This window comes from Crocodylus porosus, unplaced genomic scaffold, assembly GCF_001723895.1.
Source record: "Crocodylus porosus isolate Cpor-Errol unplaced genomic scaffold, CroPor_comp1, whole genome shotgun sequence".
Lineage (NCBI taxonomy): Eukaryota > Metazoa > Chordata > Crocodylia > Crocodylidae > Crocodylus > Crocodylus porosus.
In genome coordinates, this window is record NW_017728947.1 from 31769244 (window position 1) to 31781668 (window position 12425).

The window sequence follows — 12425 nt, forward strand, 5'->3', positions numbered from 1 at the left end:
CAATTTCATGTAACAGACTGCATGCCAAGTGTATCAAGGGAGTAAATAAATTCTTACTAGTGTTTCCAAACTGTCCTAGATTTGTTGGACGTCCTGGAGACTATGTCTACATTTTTCATTCTTTTCGAATGGAAGAGGTAATTGCATGTTGCATGCTGACAGCTAATCAAAAATGACAAGCAAATTCTCAAGCAGGGGGTTTAGCAAAAGTGCTGACTTGTTTTCCTTTCTCTGTTTTAGTGTGCCCCTGGTGGTTGCTTAATGGAGTTATGTATTCAGCTGAGCATTATTATGTTGGGCAAACAGCTCATTCAGAACAACCTGTTTGAGATTGGCATTCCGTAAGTAAGACAGTGGTTTTACATTCATTTTGAATCATATGTAAAAGATATATCAAGGCTTCTTGATGCAAATATCTGGTTTATTTCAGTTTGTAGTTTGCACGCAAGAAAATTTTATAGCAAGGCCATTCCTGTTCTTTTGTAAATACACTGTATCTTTTATCTTCTATAGCACTTTCAGAGTCCTCATAGCAACCAATCCTTTTTTGTTTTTTTAACACCCATGGTTCTCTGAAAAGTATTAAAGGATCTATTCATTTTCTACTATTTATTGCTGAGTACGTGGATTTGGCTATAGCTGATCCCCATTGTTTCTGTGTTTGCTGCTAGCTTGAAGTTTGTATTTACAATTAGCTTTTAAACACTTTTTTTACATTCTTCATCATGAAAACTAATAATGTAAAGTTTTTGTGTCTATTAGTATAAAGTTAGCTGTAACTCCTGAGCCATCCAAATTATAGGCCTCAAAAATGAAAACAACAAACACCCCCACTCAAGTGATCATTTTGTTTCCCTCAGAAAAATGAAGAAATTTATAAGATATGTGAAATCAAAACGTCAGAGTTCTTTAGATCATGAGGAGCACATGAAAAAAAAGCAGCGCTATGAAGTGGACCACAACTTGGAGCCTTTTGCTGGACTTACTCCAGAATACATGGAAATGAGTGAGTGAGGTTTAAAGTAATTAACTCTAAACTGCAGTAGGTATAATTAAAAAGGATGGTGAACCATGTTCTTTGATAGGGACATGAGTCATGTTAACCCGTTTTATAAAAATGTCCTCCAGAGCAGTAGATTTAATGAGACATTGTTGGCTGTTATAAGGAGCTAAAATGATTTTCCACATATAACATAGTAACCTGTACATATGCACAGAACTGCCTCACAGTGGTCAGCCTGAGAAGCTAAGAAACTTCTCCATATCAGCTAGAACAGAAGAGTGCTGGATTGTATCTCTTATACCAGGAGTGTCAAAGTCATCCCAGACCTTGAGACCTAGGCCAGATCCAGACTGCAGGGTTCTTCCCAGACTAGATTCGTGAGGCCAGTGACTGCAATAGCAGCAGCAGCATTGGAGACCTAGGGGAAAAGCAGTGATGGCAGGAGTCTGGGGGGTCTGGCAGTGTTGGAGAGGGCAGAGGAGTGAGCCAAATGGCCTCACAGCAAACAGGGATTTGTCAGCCAGTGCTCACTGCCAGCAGCCATGCCCAACAGCCTGGGACCCTTGAATACTGCTACATGCCACTCCCGGGCCTAGCCACACTCTCAACTTCAGGTAGCCCACTGGTAGCCTGATAAACTAGATGGAATGGCTCTGTAGGTTGGATCCAGCCCACAGGGCATATGTCTGACACGTCTGTCCTATACCATATGTTTGTGGTAACAGCTGATGGCCCTGGTCTCTATCTCAATATATGATCTTAGAATATATCAAGCAAAGTATTTCAAGCAGTGATAGAAAAGCATGGATGTTCTTATTCAAGGGCACTGGTAAAATCATCTAGAATATTATGTACTATTTTGAAAGAAGAATGCAAAGTGGAATAACTGCAAAAAAAGGCTATGAAGATAATTGTGGGAAAGGAGACTAAAAGGACTCATCTTCTTTAGGGTAGTAGAAAAAGGGCTGATATGGGACATGGCTGGTTTCTATAAATGCCTCAGGTGGGTAAATACTGAGGAGAAATAAGAGCTATTTCATCAAACCAACTGAGGAGATTAAAGTTCTGGAACAGTTTTCCAAGAGAAGAAGTGAGAGCAAAAATCTTCAATAGTTTCAAGATAGAACTTGATTAGTCTATATAATAGAAAGTATGACCTGGTTGCAAGAGATTGCAGGGGCCTAGACTCTGAATTCAAGGGGTCCTTTGCAGTCCTTTGTTCTTTGGACCACTCCACATGTCATGGATCAAATGAAGTAAAGTGCACCCCAGGCTGGATCTCAGCATGACTGACTTCTGCTTCTGCCATGCCTCCTATTCACAGGGGAGCAGGCTTGGAGCTGGCTCTGCCCATTCTTCATCACCAGAGAATCACACCATGTCAGAAGAATCCTCAGGCTTTCAAGCAACTTTCTGACCACCCTGCCCAGCCCAGGAAGCAGAAATTGTCAGAGCAGGGACTAATTCATTTTTATTCACAGGTGAATTATCAGTTGATCAGCTCCCATATAGAAATGTGTTTGTGAGGAACAGCTCAACCTCCTTGTTGTTTGGGAACATGGAAATCTTTGGGGAATGGCCCTATTATACTGTAACACACCAAAGCACAGTTCATAAGTACAAGTCACTGCCAATGACATTGTCTCTCTTTTCAGTTATCCAGTTTGGGTTTGTAACCTTGTTTGTTGCATCCTTCCCACTGGCCCCTTTGTTTGCATTGTTGAACAACATTATTGAAATACGGCTAGATGCAAAGAAATTTGTCACAGAACTTAGGAGACCGGTTGCAGTTCGAGCAAAAGATATAGGTAAGTGCATTACCAAATAGCTTAATTGTGAGATACTTTAACTCATTTATTTTTCTCTTAATTGATGACAGATTATTTTATGTTGAGCTGGCTTCATTAGCAGGAAGGCTTTTATAGAATAGTAGAAAATATTTTAATATAACCCAGCTGTGAATTATCACTTATTTTTAAGATAAGAGGTTTCAGATGGAAACAAATATTTTAGTATAAAAGCATTACTTTACAGATCAAGAATGATCAATGCAGTGGTAAGATACCCAGTATGACATTCCATGTCAATACTTCCTGATAATGCAAGTTTCTTGCGGAAGCAGAAGTTCTACATTAAATATTATAGTTCCTCACACTGTGGGCCAGAGAGAAACACAAGGCAAGAAAAGGGGGAGTGAGTGGCTGCTGGAACATTTTCTGAATGTAGTTTTAGCCAGTTCCTTCCTAGCCAGCATGAATACTGGGACACTTAAAACTAGAAACAGCTGTGCTCCACTGGCTGGAACCATTCCCTATCATTGACCAGTAGCCCCATACTGGTTGTCTTGCCAGAAAAGCTCTGGCATTGCAGAAGAGCTAGGAGGAGAATTTGCTTTTAAAAATGAATTAATTCATGAAGCTGCTTTCCCTGGCTGCCAATTAATTGGAGTATCAGAAACATATAAGTAAAAAACTCATAAACGGAGGTGTTCAGATTATGGTGGCAGTGATCGTGAGCAAAGAAATCTACTGTTAATTATTATCCAGTGTGTTGTCCAGTATTGGGGCATGGCAGGCAGATGATTTCTGCACGTTCCCCATTGTGCTTAGGTATTAAGGGACAATTGTTGTACTTTCTCTCTTTTTTTCTGCCTTTACCTCACGTCTTTTTAGTTTTGTTTTTGTGAGTCCCTGGCCCAATCTTACTGGGATACTTTAGGAGACGTCTGGTTGCAGTGGACCACCAACTATCAGACTGGAATCATCAGACTAGATGTCCTAGCCAACAGAGGTCATGCTCAGTTACTGGCAATGATCAAGGGCTTGATTTGGCTGTCAGTGAAATTCATAACAAATTTCCTGTTGGATTAGGGTCAAAAATCCCAGGCCCAGTCAATTTGAATTATGCTGTGCGTTCTGAGTGGTATAGAAGCAGTGGTCACCAGAGCATATAATTCCAGTGCTCCAGAATGTGCAGAGCTTCTCAGTAGATTTCTGGCATGATAAATTTGCTCATTTTCACCTATAAAGCCCTAAGTGCCGGCCCCTACATACCTAAGGGACTGTGTTTTCCCTTATGCCTCACTGTGATCCCCTGGGTCACCCAAGAGCAGCCTCCTGCAAGTACCATTAATACACCAAGTTTGTTTGGTGAGGACACATGGGAGGTCATTCTTGGCAGTCACCCCTCAGCTCTGAAACTCCACACCACCATTTTCTCAGCGCTGATGTGCGTTTCACCATTTATACAAATGCATGCAACACAGCACCAGGCTGTTTTAAAAGTGCCTGGTGCTGCGTCACATGCTTGCATGCAATGTGCCCAAAGGGTTTTTTGCAGACCACGTGCAGCACGCAGAGCTGATTTTGCAGGTATTTTACGGTGACCCCACCCCTCAGCACTGATTGGCAGAGGGGCCTAAAGGGAAGGAGGGACAAGGAAGCAGCTGCCATCTTGATGGCTGGATGCCCTTCATGCAGCCCCATCCCTTGGCACTGATTGATGGAGAGGCCCTGGGGGGAAGGAGGGATGAGGGGGCAGCTGCCATCTTGTCTGTTGCCTTTCATGCCACTCCGCTAGTCAGCATCTTTCCCTCCTAGCAGTGAGGACTGTTGGCTCCTGCTGGGGAGCCAGCATTTTATTTTAATTAAGTTTTTGTTGTTGTTAATTTTGCAAACAATCCCAGATTTTGCAGTTTCCATGAAATCCACAAAACCACAAATTCAGTAGATCCTTATCTGTAGGTTATTTTAATACTCTAATGGCTTTTATAAGTTTTCTCTTCTTTTGTTTTCTTGTTGCTTTGTTTTTGTTATTTTACTCTTTTCAGTAAGCTGCCTTTATTGGGAAGGACAGCACATAAATAAATACAATTGAAAGCAACTTTAAAAATAATTTACTTGGCAAGCAAAGAACTCTCTCAGCCGGGGGAAACCCTTGAGAGATATAGGCTTATATAACATTTCTGTGCTGTTCTGTGTATCTCTAACTGCTGAAATGGCTCCTCGGGGTCAGATGTAACCAGATATATGTAACAGCGGCCAGCCTGAGAATCTGAGGTTGCAGAGCCAGTTTTGTACATGTTAAGCCGTTAACCAAGCACAGAGCAAGCAGCCTGGGATTTAGCCTTAAGACCGATGCAGAATAAGGCCCCTTGTGGCTGAATTGCTTGCAGTTCTCTGAGAAACATGTATTTGCTTAGTCATAATACAATGCAAGTCACTGCTGAGCTATACTATTACTAACAAAGGCTGAATTCAGAACAAGTGCTGGGAAAGCTAGAGTTGACCTTGCTTTTGTTAGGTCTCAGTACAATTTTATCCAAGTTACAGAGAGCCACATCCCCTCTGTTAGGTGCCTAAGTGGGATCCTATTCCACCCTGCATAAGTCTCCGAAAAAACATTTAAGAGGTTTATTTTTGTAACTTACCATCATTGAACCAGTAAGATTAAGTGAAAAAAAACTGAGCAGGAAGAGGACATAAACAGTTTTTTATTAACTGTGTCTTAGAATCTCAAACAGGGTGGAATGGGCCCACAAAAATCCCTTTATGTGCCTAATAGGTGGACTAGATGGATCAGGCTCACACTATTTAGTCCCAAGACAATTGTATATGCAGTAAGTTCACTATAAGCCAGTATATACACCCCCTATAGAATGCCAAAGATGAGTTTAACAAAAAGCCAAAGGAGCTCATATACCAATTCATATCCCAATAGATTTCACTTATCAACACAGAATGTCTATAGGACCTTCAGTTGCTTGTGCTAGAGAATTTTTTTAAAACTGTTATTAGTAATAATTAGGCTGTAGGCTATACCAGTCACAAGGCTGAGCACTGTTGAAATAGATGATCACATATACTAAACTGGTGTGTACTTTAAATGCAAAAATCCCTTTGTTAAATTTAGGAAACAGGATGTAGAAAGCAGCCATGAGACTGGATGATATTTTTTCACCTTCCTCCCAGCAAACCAGTTAGGGGCAGCTATGGAATTAACATACATTCAGTATTATCTTTTTGCGTGCCAGACTCCATGCTTCAAAACAATTGGGAGTTTCTGGATATAGCAGGCCAAAGAGAAGGCGAAAGCAGGACAAAAGAACAAAAAGGAACACAGGGTGCATCTACACGTGCAATTAACACAATGCAATAAACACTGGAGCTGGTTGAGCCAGAGTACACTGCTCCCAGGTGCAGCATCTACCCATGCAATTTGAGCCAGGGCAGAGCAGTTCTGGGCTAAAAGGGGGAACAGGAGATGAGTCCCAGGCTCCAGTTGGTGGCTCCAGTTGGTGGCATCAGGCAGCACAGGGGCTGGCAGGAGCCAGGGGTCTGTCCCCTGGTTGGCTGGGATGACTGAAAGCAATTTGCACCTGACTGTCATCATCTAGACAGGTGTTTGATCCCACTTAATGACTCTGCCATAAGTGACTCTGTCCCCATTGATACTGTCTTATGGCAGAGTTATTTAGTTTGCTGCGCCCTAATACTGGCACACATGTAGAGTGTATCGCTTTACTACAGAGCTAATTAGTTAACTGCAGTAAAGCGCACTGTAGATGCACTCAGAGTGGATCCTTTGGAGCTTGGGTGCTAAGGCCCCTGAAGAAGTAAGAACTCTTTGTGGGCAGCTCTGGCCTTTGGCAGATGCAATAAGGTTTGGTCACTTGATCAGTTCTATAAAGGGATTTCTGTGGAAATTCCAGTTCCTCTTTATGAGTTTTCTCCTTCCCATAGAGAATGATTTGGATTAAATAGATAAGATGTTATCATCTTTCCTTTGTGTCCAGTCCCACTGCTGTCCATCTTACTATACCCTGAGCCAACAGGGGCTGTTGGCTCAGAACTTTTTAAAATGAGGCACGTGTTCCAATATGGATGTTGGAATCAAACTTTAGGCTCTTTTTGTCCCCAACTGTTTGAAATAAGGCTTATTACAAACTGAACTTTTTTTTTAAAAAAAATGCAAATGCAAGCATAGTTTTCTAGAATCATGAGACTAGTGAGAGATGCTACATTTTCAATTACCAGTGCTTTCTTTAACAGCCTGAAAATGTTTAATACCATGTTTGTCCTTCCCTCAGGAATCTGGTATAATATCCTCAGAGGTATAGGAAAGCTTGCTGTAATAATAAATGTAAGTAGTTCTGTACAAAAAATGCAGTACCTGATTCCCCATTCTGTTACATTGGTTTTATTCTAACTTAAACCTAATCTAGTCAGTGGAGTTACCTAGTTTAGAGAGAGGAGAATTAAGTCCACCATTTGGTTTTATATTGTTACAGTGTATCACATATTGCTTATGCATTATAAAAAAATACAGAATTAAACAAAGGTATAACAGGCAGTAGTAATGCCAATGATAACAATAAAGAAGCAGTTTGACTGCATACTTCTGCCATTCAGGCAAATAAAAAAGTACTGCTGATCTTAAATTTCTTTCTTCCTGATTTCTTGACATCTTGAAACTCACTCTCTTTGACCACTTTTTTTTAAAATTCTTGTTATAAAACCAAGTTTCCCCTGTAAGCTTTTTGGGCCAGATCCTCAAATCATGTAAATCAGTTTAGCTCCATAGAATTCAATTATTGCTAGCTAAGAATGTGGCTCTTAATTTGATTCTGTTTTCATGATGTGAGTTGTTATTTGTCAGGGGTCAGCAACCTGCAGCCTATGGCTTTGATCTGGCCTGCAGAGCCATTGCATTCAGCTCATGGACTTGGGGCTTTGGGGATGTGCAGAAGCAGGGGATTTTACCCATTCTGTGCTGCACTGCATTGCAGCCAAGTGCTTCATCCATGTCGCATTGCAGCTGAGTGGCACAGAGAAGTGGTGTCTGGGAGAAGGGATGGTAGCTGTATCATAGCCCCAGCTGGCCTTTGACCTGAGCTGAGTGATTGTGGCCCACCACTGGAAAGTGTTGCCGGTCTATGATTTTAAGATTCAATACTGCACTACAGAAAACAATGGGACAGCAAACTCAGGCCCCATAGAAGACACGCAAGGCTAATTTCAGTGTTTTAAGACCAGCATGCTTTGGGTCATTTTGATTCTTCTGAAGATTCTTATACTGAAGTCAAAAGAAAAGATTATTTCTCACTTCTGTTCTTAGCCTCCTATATTATGTGACTAGAAATTAGCTTGTTTCACCTTGTAGTCCTCAGAGACCCAGGACAATGTAGGCAGACAGTAGTGTCACAGTTACTGACAAGGTGGACAGTGGATCTAAGGTCAATAAGGGGAGACAATGCTAAACATGTGGATGGATATATCCCTGGAGCTTCTGTTTTTTTTCAGTCCTGAAGTTGTTGTTCCCCCTTAACATAGTTTAAAACCTCTGGTTACTGATAGTTGTTATATTTTTTTTCTAATTATATATTAAAAAAAATCAGGACTGGGAAAAATAGTAAAAGCTAAAATTGCACTCTGGGTTACTTAACATCTCCATTGTGATACAAAGAGTTTATGTTCTCCCTTTGTTTCAGTCAGATACTACTGATATGCTGGGCCAGTTGAAAGTATTCTGGGGGAGCCCCTGGCCGTGTTACATATTTTTTTTTTTTTTTTTGTGGAACGTATTATATCTGCAAGCCCTCAAACTCAATTTGTGACCTCCTTCCTATACTTGTCCTATACTTGCAAAGGTTAGGTTGGGATCAGGAAAGGGGCTGAAGTTCAGTAAAGTAAGTGAAGCGTTCCAGAGTAGTACATGCATTTGTGAGAGAAATTAGAGAAACAGTGTGGAAAGAGTTTTTCTGTTAAATATGGATGGCAGGGACAGTTGTAAAAAAAGTGGGAAATATATTGGTTACCAAAGTAGTTCAAGTTATTAGATGCCAGCCACCATGAAACTACTCCTATGCAACAGTATAAAGCTGGATGAGTAAATATTTTGTAGATGCATTGATAGAGTTCTCATATCTTGAGAGGACCCTGGGCTGCAGACAATCTCACCACTGTATTAGCCCCTGCATAACATTCCTTAGACTCATGAGAATTACTTGGGGAAGATGCACTTGGGTCTATTATCAGCTTAGCATGACCTCTGAATACTGTGCTCATTCTTTACTCTTATGGCTTAGGCATTTGTGATCTCATTCACATCTGACTTCATTCCACGCCTCGTGTACCTGTATATGTACAGTGAAAATGGCACCATGCATGGCTTCGTGAACCATACGCTATCTTCTTTTAATGTCAGCGATTTTCAAGAAGGAACAGCTCCAAATGATCCTTTAGAGCTTGGCTACGAGGTCCAGATATGCAGGTACTTTCTTGAATGATTGCCATTTTAAATTATTTTTCCTGTTGAATGGGGATATGGTTATGTCGTCTGTACAGACTAGCTGTAGCAGTTCGAAATAGTGTTTTATTTGTAATATTCTGTTTGTAGCTCTGTCTTGTTTATGCCATATAGAGTAGAATCTCGGAGCTACTAATTATTTGCTGTATATGCATTGCTTAGCTTGAGAAACAGAGGTTACAACAAAAACAAGCACTTGTCAGAGCACTTGCAAAGATTTTTCTTTCTGACTGTCCATATTTTGTTAGAGGAGGGGGCAACAAAATCCCCATATTGCATAGAAACCCTCTCTCCGCTCTTAGGATCAATTATGTTTGGTAGTTAGAGTTTCCAACAATATTTCTAGGTAATCGATTCTAGTTTTTAACTTCCCTCATACCTACAAAGTTTTTCCTAATAGCCAACCTAAATTTATCTTCTTGCAGTTTAAGAATGTTACTCCTCCTGTCCCCTGTAGTGACAGAGACTAGCCTCTTGTGATCATCTTTATAACCATGCTTCAGAGCTGACGGCTATATTTGAAAGCTGTTATCAAATCTCTTCTCAGTCTCGTCATTTCCAGAATTACTAATTCCAGTTCTTCCAAAATATGCTTATAGAGAAATGTATTTTCATATCTACCCAGTGAAATCTGAATGTAGTCCTCTGCTCTTTCTAAATATGCACAGATTAGAGTTATGCTCTGCCACATGGCTTTGAGATCAGTTTTTTATTCCTAGAAATTAACCTGGAGCACAAATAGTTCCTAAACTTGAGGATGTTGAGACTGTGATCTAAAGTTTGTGGTGTACCCTGTCTTCAGTGTAACGTGATGCTGTTTGTAGTGGTGACAAAGCATAATTATCTGAGATCAACAATATATTTCAAAATTATCACAGGTTTTCCTTCTTTATCTGGGTTTACATAAAGACAATACTGTACAAAATAATTGTTTTTAGGGAATATGAAGGAGTGTTTAAGGCATATTCAGTGCTAAATCCTAATTGTGTTAACATTTTAAAGCGGTGTGCTTGATTTAACATGTCCTGTTTTACAGATACAAAGATTACCGAGAACCCCCATGGTCTGAAAACAAATATGACATTTCAAAGGATTTCTGGGCTGTCCTAGCAGCAAGATTAGCATTTGTGATCGTTTTCCAGGTATTGTTTGGTTTAAAACTTTCTAGACCATAGAAGGAAAAGAGACATCACATGCATGAGTATAACTCTGTTTTGTCCATAAATGATATAGGTTTCAATAGGATATTACCAGTCAAAAAAAAATCTACTTCTAGAGGACTCTGATCCTCATAGACTTTTCATGTATCATGCAGAACCTCAGAACTCTTACTTCTGCTTGTAAAATAATTTTGCAGCTGTCTGAACCACCTTTTGGGATAGATAGAGACTAGACTTTAGTGGAGAGGTGAGTCACAAGATAAATAGACTAGTTACTACCCTTTTAACTATCTGAAAAGGATTTAAGTGGGACTGAAGTAGAATACAGACTAATAGACTGGTCCTCTGCACAAGGATGGTTTTAATTAAAGCCAAAAACAGCTAACCAAAAATGGAATTTTGATCCAGGAAATTAAGATTTCAGAAATAGGATTTCCACTAAGGATTTCAGAAATAGGATTTCTACAAAGATGGAACAAAATCAAAATGTTGTGATTAATTTCCTGTAGAAAATTCTGACAAATTTATTGCTTTGACAGGACTGGGCCCCTGGGGCAGCCGTGATGCCCCCTGGTGGTCATGCAACTCTTGCCTTGCTCTGGCTCCTAGGGTGCCCTCCCTTTTCTCTCACCTGTATTGGAATAATTTGATTATGAAAAGAGAGGCTGCCTCAGGGTCCCAAAGCAAGCCTTTGTCAATTATTGCTTCCTCTCGAACCCAGCAGATCCCCATCTTTCCCCTCGGGTGCTAGATGGGGCCCTCTTGGTCTATACATGCTCTACGGCACCATTTGGCTTAAGGGCTATTCATGGTTTCTGGCAATTGGCTCCTGCCTTTCCCCTCTGTCTTCAGGCCCCTGGCTCTAGTTTTTACGCCTCTCAGGCTCTGGCTCTAGCTTTTCTGGCTTCAGGCCACCTCTGTTGTCTTTCTTGGCTCAGTCTTTAACCTTCTTGGTTTCCTCCTGTCAGCATCTTAAGCTGACTGCTGGTGGGGCTTAAACACTCATATGTCCTCAGGCACCCCTTTGGCTCCTAGTCAACTCCTTTAGCCACATCCGGTCTGCCAGTGTAAACTTGAACAAACAAAAAAAATACAAGCAGCCATTTAATTAAACCTCCCCCTCACTCAGGGTTAACCAACTATTTGTTCAGCCATCCTCCCACACAGCTCTCACCTCCATCTCCAGGGCATTTCATGTCTTCCTGGGTCTTGCAGACACAGCTCCTCCCTGCTAAGAGCTCTCCTCTCTGCAGAGTATGAGCCTTTCTCTTTCCTATCCCCAGGTGCTGGCTTTTAAGATTTGCAGAGCGTGGCCCCTGTTGGAGCAAGTGACTCTCTAACCCTGGAACAGCTGTTCCTTTGTAATTCTCATAAACAGCTATGGCTGCTACTGTAGCTGCAATAGCAGGGCTCTTGCTGCTCAAGTGGGCTCTGTCCTATCAACCTATGGCTGGGTAGCTAGGTCAGCAATAGGCACTTGTAAACTATGGGTCCCAGGTCGCCTATTCCCCTGCAACCAGCCCACGATGGGCAGTTTTTCCCCAACCTGGGGATCGCACTGCTGCTGCTTCTCCCTTAAAGTAATGGGAGCCTTTGGCTCCCTGTCACAATTCCCATGAAACATTTCAAGTTCCTCAGCAATAAGGGAAGTGAAGGAAAAAGGCCTATTATTTCCCTTGATGTCAGGTGATGGTATGGCTAAGTAGCAGATACATAGAACTTCCCGCATTCAACTCAATACAACGCGTATAGGACAAAGAAAGGCCAGGTTGAAATAGTGTTCTTTCTGCTTTGTTCCAGAGAAACTACAACAAAAATCCTACCAAAAAAGTCTTCATTTCAGTGGGGTTCTGCAGGGCTCGGTCCTCAGGCCCGCGCTGTTCAACATCTTCATCAGTGACTTGGACAAGGGGGTAAAAAGCACCCTGTTCAAATTTGCTGATGACACTAAGATG

At 41.2% G+C, this 12425-nt stretch overlaps 1 protein-coding gene across 4 annotated transcripts in view; it reads left to right on the top strand.

Moving 5' to 3' along the window:
• ANO1 (anoctamin 1) overlaps positions 1–12425 on the top strand; it is a 133962-nt gene that overhangs the window by 118005 nt on the left and 3532 nt on the right. For all 4 annotated transcript variants that reach the window (XM_019551995.1, XM_019551996.1, XM_019551997.1 and 1 more), the window contains 7 exons: positions 80–137; positions 241–341; positions 861–1006; positions 2659–2811; positions 7092–7144; positions 9090–9274; positions 10347–10452. In XM_019551995.1, coding sequence (XP_019407540.1) covers positions 80–137; positions 241–341; positions 861–1006; positions 2659–2811; positions 7092–7144; positions 9090–9274; positions 10347–10452 — 802 coding nt within the window. The remainder of the gene's footprint in view (positions 1–79; positions 138–240; positions 342–860; positions 1007–2658; positions 2812–7091; positions 7145–9089; positions 9275–10346; positions 10453–12425) is intronic.